Below are 14,612 nucleotides of genomic sequence, written 5' to 3'. Positions count from 1 at the left end.
TTATACAATGGAGAATAGTAGTAAGACATTATTAATCAGAGGCATCATGCAGAATGTATTTATGTAATGGCTAAACACTTCCATGTTTAGTTATCTTGGAAGCTTGCAGGCTTGAAGGAGTCTTTCCTCAAATGCGAACAGAATTCAGACAAGCTCTCTAAAACAACAATTAGTTATATTGAAGGCTAAGGATTCCAATTTTATAGAAATAAAAAAATACTTTTTTTTTGTTTTTTGCTGCTTTTCTGTTCGACAGTTTAAATGGAACCCAGTGAGTGATAACTTAAAGAGCTGTTGAAAGCTCCTTAAAAAAATATTACCACATATCTGATAACTGTTTGCTTGACTTAAATCGCTGTTTGCTGTATGAAGATTGCCAGTAAAAAACTATTGTGAAATATATACAATATGAGGGTGTTGGAGCAACACTTGGGTATTGTTTTTTTTCTGATCTCATATTTCTAGCTCAAGTTAGTTTGGTCTTCAAGCCTCAATTTTCTTTAATCTATTATTTGCTATTTGATTAATGGGTACGCATACACTCATGTACATCCACCAGCCACTTTAAAAGAAACATGTCTATCCATGCAGTTAGCCAATCAAATGACAGTAGTGCGCTGTGAACCGCTGCAGTTAATGTCCACATCAAACATCAGAAGGAAGAAAGAATGTGATCGCAGAGACCTGGTCGTTTTTTAACAGTCAGAGGTTTTTCAGTATTTCAGAAACTTGGCTGACAGGATTAAAATCTATTGTGATCACCTGCCTTAAGATTTGGTGGGTTGGACAATTTTTAATTTCTTTACTGGTTATTTGAGTTACTCCCATCATCACATACCAGTCTGGTTGTTTTCTTCTGACCTCCCTTAACGATAAGGCATTTTATTCCACAGAATCTGAAAACTGCTCACTGAATGTTTTTAATTTCTTGACATGATTCTTTATTCTAAAATACTCAGCGTTGCCGGGTCAAAGATCCCGAGATCACATTTTTTTTCATTCTTATGTTGGCTGTGAACTGAGGCTGTTACTGTAACCTGTGTGTGATTTTATGCGTTGTGTTTCTGTTGCATTATTGGCTGGTTGGATGATTGCATGTACCTGCATGGGTACAGGTGTTCCTATAAAGTGGCCATCTTGTATATTTAAGGATGTTTTAGGATAGAAGTGTTTGTAAAACCTACTCTCACTTTTGCATTTAAATATTGACCTAACTACTTTGTATGTGCCTTAGTGCTTTAGTCAGTGTGTCTCCTTACATATTAATCCACCATAAGCAACTGGTACGCTTTTTCTTTTCATCACACATAAAGCCGTTTAATAAATCGGTACTCTTTTTTCTAAGAATTGCAGAACTAATATCTAATATCTTGTGATATTTTGTCTTTGTGAACTGCACGTTTTTATATTATAACATTAGCATGAGAATTGGGTTCAGGTTTACTGTTAACATAACATTTTTCTACTACTGTAAATCCAAGGTCTTATTCCTGCCTGCCGGAAAAATGAAGAAAAAGCTATTTGTATTTTAAAGAACACTCCAAAATTAAAGATTTGTTTTATACTTTTATCTAGATTGTTCAAAATGCATATTTGTGGATTTATTTCAAAATTCATATTTGGAAATTGTAACAAAGTATAAAATGCTTTTTCTTCATTATTTCAGTCTCCAGAATTCTAAATAAGATTTTAATGGGATGAGTTTATCTGTACTCTCCAACTGTTTCTCTCTAACACTGTGTGTGTGTGTGTGTGTGTGTGTGTGTGTTTGTGTGTGTGTGTGTGTGTGTGTGTGTGTGTGTGTGTGTGACAGTAATGGAGAGGACAGAAATAGGAGGTTGTCTGGTTGCAGCAGTGACTCGGTGACAGCAGTGACTACGCGCAAAGTGTCTTGGCGTCAGAAGATTTTCCTAAGGGTGGCTTCACCCATGAACAAAGCCTCAGCCTCTATGCACAAGACTGGTTTGTAAACGTACACAAACAAATGTGTGTAGAGACAACATTTCTGCCAAATATATCAGTAAGAGATAAGAGAACCAGCTAATTGTGGTTTGTAATATTAACCCTACTTGAATCTTTGGTTTTGTTTAACTGCTCACCTTAAGTGTGCCAACTTAAACACATCGTACTTCTCCCCAGGGGCAGGGATGTAACAATACTTATAAAGGTTTTTTATTTTATTTTACCTTATGTTCCTAATTTGTGTTGTCTGGCCTATTTCAATGGACTCAAAAAAACAGACCAACAAAATAACGTCTGAATTCAGGAAATCACAGAAAATCATCATATAATCACCCTTTTTTTCTTAATTTTTAAATGAAAATTTCCACCGTTAAGGGATATACACTGCACAGCCAAAAAAAAAGTCACACACTAATATTTCCTTGTACTGCCTCATGCTTTGCATTCGCTGTGGCATTTTTTCACTAAGTTTATGCAGTTTAGTAAGAATATTTCCCTCCAGAGTAAAACCGCATTGGCACCATTTTTCAGTACCCAACCCTACTCATGCTCCCTGATCCACTCTTTTGTGGAATATGCCCATCAGAGAGAGAGAAAAAAAATCCACTCATGGGGGAAAAACCTGGTCATTCAATATATTCAGGTAATCAGCTGACCTAGTTCTTTGGGCATAAAACGTTGCTGAACCTAGACCCGAGCAACAGAAGCAACTCCAGATCATAACAGGATATGCACTAGGCGTGATGTCTCTTCTTACCTTGATCCACCCATTACCCTGGAACAGGGTAAATCAGGACTCATCAGACCACGTGACCTTGTTCCAGTGCTCCACAGTCCATTCTTTATGCTCCCTAGCAAATTGAGACCTTTTTCTCTGATTAGCTCCACTGATAAGTAATTTTCCTTAAGACTACACAGTTTAGTCGCAATCCCCTGAGTTCTCCTCGCATTGTGCATGTGAAAATGTTCATAGTTACACTATAAATCATAGCCGTGAGTCCTGCTGTTTTTTTTTTTTTTACATTTACATTTAGGCATTTAGGCATTTGGCAGACACTTTTACCCAGACCGACTTACATTTTTTATCTCATTACAAATCTGAGCAGTTAGGGTTGCTCAAGGGCCCAACAGTGGCAACGTGGTGGTTGTGGGGTTTGAACCTGGGATCTTCCAAACCGTAGTCCAGTGCCTTAACCAATGAGCTACCCCTTTAAACAGTTTGATGTCACCAAACAGTCTTCTATGAAATTCATAAAAAAAATAAAATAACTTCTTAAACCAATTTTAGTAGTTTCAGTGATTAGTTGTTTTCTGTTCCAGATATTTTTGGGCCATTCATTGCATGTTAAAAGTCATTTTGAGTAATTAGACTTTTGTGAAGGTTTTTTAGAAGCACCATCAATTAGCCACAAGTTTTTATGGGGGTCAGGGGTGGATCGATGGTTTAGGTGTTGGACAAGTGTGCAGATACAATTGGGCGTTGAGCCGGCAACCCAACTTCGTAAATAATTGCCACCCAAACAGCGGATGTATGAAGGGATGTAAAGGTTTAGTTAGTGGTAAACACGGTTACATTTCAGATGCTCTAGAAAGAAATTAAACACTAAGGTATCTTTTTTACTCAACTATATAATATATTGAACACTGAATATGAGTTTGTGATTTTTTAATAGAAATGGATGGCAGTGAGCTGCTGCCGCTTTCTCCCCGTGCCTTACAACAAGAGCAGGATTCCCTATCCGGGTTGCTTTCCTCCACTCAAAGTCTGAGAGGAGAGACTGGATGCCGCACCGCTACTGATTATAGAGCACTGTGGAAGAAGGCCATTCATCAACAGATTCTCCTTATCCGCATGGAAAAGGAGAACCAGCGCCTGGAGGGTTAGTGTCACACAGCCATATCGCACATATTTCTTCCCTGACCTGCCCGAGGGCCTGCTTTACCCTCACATATTTACACATCACTAGATGTAGTAGTCATAGGCGTGTACACTAGGAACATTGTGCTTGTTGATTTGCCACTGATCTCCTCTCTCTCTCTTTTACACACATAAATACACACAAAATCTCACGATAGTGTTTGTGGTTTCTCCTGTTGGCATGAGTGCTTTTTTCTGTTTTGAGATTCTGTCACAAAGATGTATTTAATTATATAAGGTTTATATAAGATATGAGTTTTCATACTGTATATCTAGGAAAGTATTTTTATTGACCTCTCATCTGCATCATACAGATTCTATAGCAAGTTCTCATAGAATCAGATGTAATATGCTACTTTTTTAAGTGTATTGACAGTCATGGATTAGTTTTTCAGGTTGAAGCTTTATTTATGTATGAATTTATTTGTAAAATATTGCCCTCTATTGGCTACAAAAGGTCAAAGTATTTTTCCTCAAGTGATCACGACACTGTCTTCCATTCCCCTCTTCTCTTTGCTTCACATCATGCATTTGTGTGTTTGAGTCACCTGTGTTGAGGACAACAGAAACTGAAAATGCTTGTTTTGAGCAGAAGGTAAGACAAAGAGAGAAGGCTTGGCTATGTATGAACAGCCTGCAGTGCCTTTAACCAGTGGCATGCCAACATATTCACTCACAAAAAGAGGCAAGGAAGACTAGAATGCATTTTAAACAGATTAACTTACTGCAAGTTTGGAATCAAAATTAACATCTTGATAAAACAGTGCATTATAGTCATCTGCTTGTCCTATTCCTAGTTGCTAGAGCGTCTTGTTGGACAGTTTGAGAAGCTTACTGCATTCTAATTGCATTGCATATCATAGTTGTTGAAAGAGCTGCAGTAGCTGCTTAAGTGCCATTATCTCCTGCTAACGTTGGATGTAGAAATGCTTAAGCCAGAGCAAGGCCACAAGTGGATAATTCAGTGGCATCGTTAACTCTTCTGTCCTTACAGGGACAGTAGACATCAGGAAACTGATGGCTGTGTAACTGTTTTTATATTTTTATAACTGATTAGATTTGAGTGGCTTTTATATACAGCTGTAATCTTAATTTGAATCGCCGTTAAATCAATGTAAGAGATTTGCAGCTGAGAGTTGTGTGCCTGCTTGTGTATGCTTTATATTTAGCCAGCCGAGATGAGCTACACATCCGTAAAATGAAGCTGGACTATCAGGAGGTAGGTGAGTGTCCTACAGAGGTGCAGGCACTGTGGGAGAAAAAGCTGAATGTGCCTTGCAGGACCAAAGTGCAATGGGATAAAGATGAGATTCAAACTGCTCTCTGCCAGGGTAACTGAAAATTTCCCCCCTACTCACAATATCAAACAATACTGTATCTGTAATGTCTTTGTCAACAATAGATTTGTTGTTGAATAATTCAACAGGAAGGATTCTGTTCAATACTGTATGTATGTTCATGTTTGTTTGTGTGAAGGTGTCCCAAAAAGTCGGAGAGGTGAGGTGTGGCTGCTTCTCTCACAGCAGTATCGCCTACGCCACCGTCTACCTCAGCGGCAGCAGCCTCCCGATACATCCTACCAGGATCTGCTTAAGCAACTCACCACACAGCAGCACGCCATCCTGGTGGACCTGGGTACTGTGTATGACTTATGATCTCTAAGCACTGCTTTAAAACCAGTCTTACTGATCCCCCCTACTGCAATTCATCTGTTACCTTGAATATCATGGATTAAAAAAAGGGATATTAAATATATGAGGGGTGTTCAAGTCAAACCGGGACTTATCTTAAGCACTTTTGAGTATTCACAGTTGTCAAACAGCACAGCTTTTTTATTACAAGTCTGCTATTTATTTCAGTGCCTACTTAAAAACTGATTAATCGTTAACTGTACAGTGGAGCCTTGGATTACGAGCATAATTCGTTCTAGCAGCGGGCTTTAAAACATTAGTAAACCAAATTGAATTTTCTCATAAGAAATAATGGAAACTCAAATTATTTGTTCCACAGCACAGAAAAATAAATACATAAAACTAAGTAGCACAAAATATAAAGTAAAAATAAAACAAATTAACCTGCACTTTACCTTTAAAAATAAGTAAAAAAAAAAAAAAAAAATTTCCTGACAGATAAGTGTTTCCATTTATGCGCGCAGGTGCTGTACAGTATGTGCACACAGTGTTGTATTAAACAGTACACGCGTGCACGGATGTTGATTATACCGGTAAGGGACACGTACTAAGACCCAGCAGGGGAGACGATCATCCACAATTCCGCAGCACGAGAGAGAGACAAACCGTTGGCTCAGTTGTGATCACGTGACGCTCGGCATCAAAACAAGAAGCGCATGCATGATACATGATACTCGATACTCGTAAACCAAGACTTGTTTGTTTTCCAAATTTTTGCACATTTTTTTTCTCACAGTCCAAGGTTTCACTGTATGTTAAACTATACACTTGAACTAAAAAAAACTTTTTATGCATGGTATAAATTAGTTGTTAAAATACATGCAGCATTCAAGTCAAACCACAACTTTTTGACATTTCTAATTCAGAAAACCAATTGACGTTAACAGAAGACTTCAAATACAGCACAGTAAAACATTTAAAGAAGCAAAGAGCAAAAGGAGGCCATACATCTGTCAATAACAATTCTGGGTGAGGTGCCCCGGAGCCTGCTCTCGTGAACCTCCAGCAAGTGGATCACCTGATCCTTAAAACTTTGTCACCAACTTACAGAGGACACACATCTTTCTGTTTGAACTGCACACATGATCATTTACAAATACCACTTGCACATTATTGACTTATTTTTAACATAGTCCTAAGTTTGTTCCAAGCCATTTCCACATGTTTCTGCCATTAAACAAGTTCCATTTCATTCTAGTAGAGCTTTTAAGATTTTGAAGCAGTCAGTTGAATGATGAGAAAACTTTCTACCTTCATGGTATTCAAGCACTTGTGAAATGATAAGATAGACATTTTTACAATTGCTTTTGAGTATGGGAAAATTATGGGACTTTGCAAAACATAACTGTAGTTCCTAAATTTCACTCACGTCTCGATTGCTTAATTTCAAATCCAGTGTTGTGGGGAACAGAGTTAGACAAACCGTGTTGCTGTCAAAATACTATGGACACTGCTGTAGCTAAAAAAAAAAAATTAATGCAGCTTGTATTATTAATGCAGACCGCATTCCTAAATCATTGCATATTTGTCTCAGCCCTGGTGGAGTTGTTTAGTATCTGAAAGAGTATGTTTGTTTATATGATTTCCCACAGTATGTTAGACTGTATAATTCTGCTACTTAAACAATTGTGTGCATTAAAAAGTAAAAAAATAAAATTACTTTAAATAAAGTGATTTATGAAGCTGAATTTGTACAAACATTTCTAGCCAAAATGTATTTTGAATAACATGAAATTAAGTCATGACAGTTTTACTGCAATACTTTTAGTTTAACTCGCTTATTTCCCCTTTTTGCTTTTGTTAGAGTGTTGTTTCTCTAACATTTACATTTCAGGCATTTGGCAGACGCCCTTATCCAGAGGGACTTACATTTTTATCTCATTATCTGAGCAGTTGAGGGTTAAGGGCCTTGCTTAAGGGGTTTGTCCCTGAGACCTTCTGAGCCGTAGTCCAATGCCTTAACCACTGAGCTATCCCTGACCCCATGAGGAATACAGATTGCAAGACTATACTATACACACTTCCTAAAATGGATTGTAGATTAATTTTCCTTTAAGTGTGGTTGATAAAGCTGATATAAATGTATGATATACATTATCCAGTTATTTTTTCTATGCAGTGACGTGGTTATTCTCCTTTGTGCTGCAGGTCGCACATTCCCGACACACACGTACTTCAGTGCACAGCTAGGAGCAGGCCAGCTTTCCCTCTATAACCTGCTAAAGGCTTACTCTTTATTGGATACGGAGGTGGGCTACTGCCAGGGCATCAGCTTCGTAGCTGGGGTGCTGCTTCTGCACATGAGCGAGGAGCAAGCCTTTGACACACTGAAGTTTTTAATGTACGATCTGGGGCTGCGGCGCCAGTACCGGCCTGACATGATCTCTCTGCAGGTGAGAGCAGTGACCTTTCTTTCATTTTTAATGCCACACCTTTTGTACTTATTAAGGCCCTAGTGTGTTTGATGTGTGCATAAAGAATGCAACTGGACAGGTTTTTTTTTTTTTTTCAAAGACTCAATTGAAACCGTAGTACAGCAGATAAGTTACTGATTTGCCTCTGTTAAGCTGCAGACCTTCAAAATGCAGAGGACTGTAGTATGTGCAAAATTGGGTAAACAGCCTGAAATACTCTATATACAGTAAAATTCCTTAGAAATCAACGTCTTTTTTTGTGTATACATTAAAGTTATGGCAAATATATTGCCAGCTGTGTCTTCTCAACTTTCAAATAGTTGTTCATTCAACCCACCTGCTACCTGCTCTCTGGTTATTCATCATCTGTTGTGCTAATGTTTAATCCTTTATACTAGAGAAAGATTCAGTGGCCACAACAAGGTATCAGGCTCTTTGTATCGGATCAGAGTTCACCCTCCCGACCCGCCCTCTCTTGTGTCTGTGTAGATTCAGATGTACCAGTTGTCTCGGCTGCTGCATGACTACCATCGTGGTCTGTATTCTCACCTGGAGGAGCATGAGATCGGCCCTAGCCTGTATGCAGCGCCATGGTTTCTCACACTCTTCGCCTCCCAATTTCCCCTCGGCTTCGTCTCCCGCATCTTTGGTATGAGTCTATTCTAAGCTGCTGTGTGTGTATTGTGCTGTTTAATTCAGTGACAGTTCTTAGACCAGTAGGCAGAGTTGTGGAGATCAGGGTGCTAGTTCTGTTTACAGTCACTTTCTTGTTTCTGTCTGCATATTTTATGAATGTATGTGCATTGTGTTTGGCAGACCTGCTGTTTGTCCAGGGTACAGATGTGATTTTTAAGGTGGCCCTGTGTTTGCTGAGCAGCCATGAGGGAGAGATTCTGGAGTGTGACAGCTTTGAGAGCATCGTAGACTACCTGAAGTCTACCATACCCACCCTCTCACACAACCAGATGGAAGAAACAATCACCAAGGTATAAAGAGAAATTACATTTCTGTGCATTTTCCTCTGAGAATAACTCAGAAAAAAACCACACCCTCCAAACAGGGGTTTAGTCACAGAGGCAGAACAATATCATGTGACTGTTTGCAGAACAAATAGAGAACTGCACAGAACATTTTACAGTTAATCTGTTGTGCATTTCCTATTTTTACTGACCATGTTATGTTAGTCACGCCTGAGCTGATAACAGGAAGCAACCATAGTTCTTTTTCATGGTTTTAGCTTACACCTATAGTAGATCAGGATTAGTTTGTATTAAACAACCTTGAATTTCAACATATTGTTTTTGGTAGATTGTTTTGGTTATTGGATAACTCGTGGTAATGGCTGGAGGGCACTGTTGTTCTGCAGGCTTTAGAGATAGACATATCCAAGCAACTGCATGCCTATGAGGTGGAGTACCACGTCCTACAGGACGAGATGGTGGACGCCGCTCCACTTTCGGAGGAATCAGACAGGCTGGACAAACTCGAGAAGACCAATGCCCAGCTTAAAATGCAAAATATGGATCTGCTGGAGAAACTGCAGGTGTGGACTTTTTTTTTGAATTGCTTTCCATATTATTAGGTATGATTTAGCATATAACTTTAAATATATCATAAATTTAGGAATGTGTAAAAATGGTTTATTTAAACAACCTCTTTAAAAATGCCAATGGTTATGTTTGATAGATGCCAAAAGGTGGCAGCATCGTACCATTTCTCTTAGAGTCCTGACACGACAAAGCAATACAACTCTTAACATTTGTGCCAAAGCATTTGCCAAATATACTCCTTTTGAGAACATTTGCAGATATATGTTCATTTGCCGAAATTGTTGTATTTTATTTATGTTTCATGGACTTGGCCAAGCTTGGAGTTTTTATATTGCTTGGAATTTGTTCTGTGGCGGTGAATTGTAAAGAGATCATTTTTAATAGAAATGGTCAGATTTGCAGTAGATTGTAAAAGAAGTACCAGTGTCCATTACCAGAGTGGGGCTTGATTTATCTCCTAAAAAAAGAAAAGCTGACAGACAATCTCATAATAATAATTCTTCAACCTGACATCATCTATCTTGATATTTTGTGTTTTTTTCCCTGTGGTATTTAATGGCTTTTAAAAAATTCTCTCACCTTGTCCTTTTAGTGGATACTGCATTAATACACATTGAGGCATATAGTAACTTGCACATACTCTGTGGTTTTATGATCTACGTAGACCAATCAGCCATAACATTAAAAGCCAAAACATTAGGGTTAATATTGTGCAGGCTGCCCTTGTGCCACCAGGACAGCTCTGGCCTCTTGGGACATGACTCCACATGACTTCATGACTTTTAGGGATGTGCTGTTGTGTGTGGTGCCAGGCTGTTAGTGGTGGATCTAGAGGGTGGAGCCTCTGTGAATTGGACTTGTTTTTAATTTGCATTCCATGGATGCTTAATTGGATCGATAGGAAACCCCATAAGTGGTGCACTGAGTGTTCTGATACCTTTATCTTGGCCAGCAATTTGCAATATGTTACTTTTTCTGTGGGTTCAGACTGGTTCCCCTGCTGTGCCGTGATGACAAGCCGTGGGTGCCCATGATGTCAACAGTTTATTTGTATATGATTGATAATCTGTGCTTTTTCAATTCACCTGTGGTTTTAATGTTGTGGCTGATCAGTGTGTGTCATCTCTGTGTGTGTGTGTGCAGGCAGCACGGGTGAAAATACAGACTCTCGAGAACAGCGTAGAAAGCTTTCTGGCACGTGAGAGCCAGATGAAGCACATGATCCGCTCACTGGAGCAGGAGAAGGCCAACTACCAGAAGACCATTGAGCGCATGCGCTGCAGCCTCCCTGCAGACTCAGCTGACGTGGAAATGACCCAGCTGAAGATAAGCAATGACAGCAAAACCAAAGCAGCCACCAAATAATTTTGATTTAGCAAGTGTGTCCCTACTGAACATGTAGATTACATCCATGTGCTGAGGAGTTATTCCCTAGCATAGCTTTTAAGGAGCTGTTAAACTTTAGGCACATGTCAAACTGACCATGACTAAGATCTGGGGGTCTTTACCGTGGAGGAAGTGTAACAAACATTTAGCTGTCTGTGTACTTCCATGGCTAAAAAAAACATGCCCACATGTCCTATAAGTCTTGCTTCACCCCATTGTACTGAATTTACTTTAGGTTTAGGGATCATGGCTGGTATGTAGAACAGAAACTTTGCTTCAATGTCAGCTGTGTTGAAAACACTTGAAAGCAAGATGAATGTATTTTTTATTTTTTCCAAAGTGCAGTATGACTCATGGCTGTGCAAGGAGGATCGCTGCCTTGATGTCGGCATATGCTTTAAAAATGGCAGGCAGTGTGACTTTGAGCTTGCCGGGGAACTTTTCCTGAAGGAACACAACAAAAGCGGCAGTGACGCCATCGACCGCCAAAAACCAAAATATTTAGCTTATCAGATCGACACACTGCTCAAAGAGCTTAACCCAAAGTTCAAGCAGGAAATGAAACTCGTTCTGAATTTCCTCTGACTTTGCAGCACCATCCAAATTTAACTTACTCTCCAAACTCCTACACCTCGCTGGCAGTTCATCAGTTACTGAATGTGCTTCAAGGCAAATCAGGCTTGCTGAAGACAGGAAGCGCCTACCACGCTGTCTGCCACGATGCTGCAACGTATGCTCATGAGTTATGCAAGCTACATGGTTTAAAAAAAAAAAGTTTGTTTGCACAGGGCATTTAATGTGTTAAAATATTCTATGCAGGTGTGCAAATTCTTCAGGTGTCTAAGAATTCTGAAAAAGAAAGAAAAACAATCCCCTGGGAAAAAGAACCCCTGTAATCCACTGGTAACTTCTTCTTTTTTTTTAACATAACAATCTGTTTTGTCATGTACTACAAACTCATTTGTAAAAAGGTTTCTAAAATCTGCGCAAATATAAAGCATGTGCAGGATGCTTTGTTTTTTATTCAGATCTTTCCTTTTGATTAGTTCCATGAAACAGAGCATTAATGAAGTTTTATGAATGTTTTATACATCGCACGTTTCTAATGAACACTCAGTTACTGTTGTAGCTATTCAGAATGCTGTTGCACAAGGTCTGCAAAAAAAAAAAAAAAAAAAAAAAAAATATATATATATATATATATATATATATATATATATAGTTTTTCCCCCCTTTTTTTCTGTGATTCAGTATGGGGTTTGTTACAGGAAAGGCTCCTCCACCAGTCAAGAGCTGCTATTTCACATAGTATGAATCAAACAAATTTGTGTAAAGTGTGTAAAGCATCTTATTCCCGATGCCTTAGGACTGGATAAGTAGCGTTCCATCATTAATATTTTATACCAATTTAAGATTAATGAAATACTTGTATGAAATATTGAAAGTGATGCATTGATTCTGATGCTGGAATTTGACTGGCAGAAGCAGTGTGCAGGGATTTTAACTAATATTTAAAAAAAATTATATATTACACACACCAACACATAGATTCTACTTGCTCTTAATATCTTAATATGAACTTATTAATGCAGACTTGCAGTCAATTAATAATTAGAATAATTGAATTTGAATAATTGAATCAATAAGCAGAATCTATGCAGGCTGTGTGCTAGATACTACACTCTACTTTTTGAAAACTTTTCAGTTTTTTCCTTGTGGTCATCTCTCAAAGGTTGACTTACTCCTACAGTACTTTTGTTTCCAGAAAGCTGAATTTCTGCTTGATTTTTTACTGATGATTGCTGTTCTCTTAGTGGTTCTGTTTTATTTTCTGTCCTGTCTTCATCAAGGCATTCATTAGTGCATCACTCTGTTAGGCTCCGCAAATCCTGCAGTTTGCTTGTTTTTTTCTTTCCTTCCGTAGGGGTTTCTTTGGTCTTAAAATGGTTCGCTATGCCAGCAGTGACATTTTGATAGTATTTCAAATACAGACAGACACTGAAGGTGTTAAGTGGGTTATATCAGGTCTGATAATTGTATGGCTAAAGGCCAAAAAATCTGCTCTGTTTTATTGTTTGGAAGCTTGGAACATAATTTGCTTCTTATGCTGGTGTGAAATCAGCTCTATGTTTATATAAGCACTCAGGTCAGTTTATAAAGTCTGTTTCGTCATGGACATTAGTGTGGTAAACAATGTTAACATATGCAACAAAAAAGATTTACACAACATCATTTGAGAAAAGCACGAAAAAAAAAATCAGCAAATTATTCCAAAATAAAAGTATCTTGTTGGATGTTTGTCATGAAATCATCTTGATTTCCATGGCCGCTGTTCTTTAAAGCTGGTAAGAAATTCTTCCTCACTGCATTGCTATCTTTGCTTTGCCACATGAAGCAAATTTTCCAAAATATCAGTGATCCATTCATCCAAGGTTTGACTGTCGTCATTGAGCCGGCATAAAACACAGGTATTGCTTGTGTTGGACACACCGAGCCAACACTGTTATGGGTGGGGCACACAACTGCTGTGTTGGTGTTTAGCCAGTTCACACATTTCCTCTCTTTAAGATGTGAGATATGCAAAAATATGTGACACTTGAACTGTGCTTGCAGAAAATTATCTGCATAAATGATGTTGAGAGAAAAAATTATTTACATTTACAAAGGTGCACATAACATAACAAAACTTGTTCTTTTTTTATTATTAAACTTGTAACCAGGTTACATTTGGAATATTGTCCATGCTTGGTGGGTTGTAGTGCTTTCTGCACTTTAATTGCAGAGTTTAATTATTCTTCCTCTGTAAATATCATTGAATGGGGGGGAAGAATCTGTGGACTCTGTCCACTTGTATGTTAATCAAGAGCCCATGCCTTATTAAAACATTCTTCACTGGCTTTTTATACATTATGAGTTTTAGACATTTTTATATTAAATTTGATGACACAAGTGTTGAATATTTGACAATACCTATATTTTCTATAAAGTACAAAATGGAAAATCACTTGTTTATGAGTGAAATAATAGTGTATTGCTGTACACATTTGTAGAGATGCCAAGGATGATGAAAAGCTGTCCCAATATACTGGGACATCATTGCAGTACTGGTGCAAATATTAAATAAAGAGAATGAAAATCAGTTTAAGATGAAGTTGTGTTATTAACAATCAATATCTTGCTTCAGGTTAAAAGTAACTTAAGCTTGAAAATAGACTTGAGGATATTGGGACTTTAGCCAAGGATGGATCTGTTCTTTTTCATTTTGTACTTTATCACCTGATTCTTCTGAAAAGAAATATACCTTGGGCTACTACTACATGTCGAAAGTTATTAACGGTTTTCAAAAGTCTTTATTGTTACAGTATCATTATTATTATTATCATCATTATCATCCATGTTTTTATTTTTAATTATTATGGAATAATTGTTATTGTCATCATTATTGTTACTGAAAAAACATAAACCAGACTTTTTTCTGGCTAAATATTAACTGAATTGAAATGTGCTGAATACAATTTAGAATTAGGACCAACATGCTCAGGATAATTAAAAATAGCTTTTTAGCTTTCAGACACTTTTTAAACTCCTATTTAAGCAAATTTTTTTTCCTGACAACCAAGGGCAGCACAGTAATTAAACTACTTATTAATTTAATACAAATGTATTAGTTTTATGTTTTAGTATTATGCTT

General features: G+C 37.8%; 1 protein-coding gene across 3 annotated transcripts in view; it reads left to right on the top strand.

Moving 5' to 3' along the window:
* tbc1d4 (TBC1 domain family, member 4) overlaps positions 1-11,944 on the top strand; it is a 34,311-nt gene extending 22,367 nt beyond the window's left edge. For all 3 annotated transcript variants that reach the window (XM_053496027.1, XM_053496026.1, XM_053496028.1), the window contains 9 exons: positions 1,814-1,962; positions 3,636-3,842; positions 5,050-5,211; positions 5,357-5,515; positions 7,720-7,964; positions 8,475-8,634; positions 8,802-8,971; positions 9,352-9,528; positions 10,679-11,944. In XM_053496027.1, the coding sequence (XP_053352002.1) occupies positions 1,814-1,962; positions 3,636-3,842; positions 5,050-5,211; positions 5,357-5,515; positions 7,720-7,964; positions 8,475-8,634; positions 8,802-8,971; positions 9,352-9,528; positions 10,679-10,900 (1,651 nt within the window). In that variant the 3' untranslated portion in view covers positions 10,901-11,944. The remainder of the gene's footprint in view (positions 1-1,813; positions 1,963-3,635; positions 3,843-5,049; positions 5,212-5,356; positions 5,516-7,719; positions 7,965-8,474; positions 8,635-8,801; positions 8,972-9,351; positions 9,529-10,678) is intronic.
* The last annotated feature ends 2,668 nt before the right edge of the window (positions 11,945-14,612 follow it).

This window comes from Clarias gariepinus, chromosome 5 (genome assembly GCF_024256425.1).
Source record: "Clarias gariepinus isolate MV-2021 ecotype Netherlands chromosome 5, CGAR_prim_01v2, whole genome shotgun sequence".
Classification (NCBI taxonomy): domain Eukaryota; kingdom Metazoa; phylum Chordata; class Actinopteri; order Siluriformes; family Clariidae; genus Clarias; species Clarias gariepinus.
The sequence above is the reverse complement of the archived record's forward strand: the minus strand, read 5'-3'. Positions and strand labels throughout refer to the sequence as shown.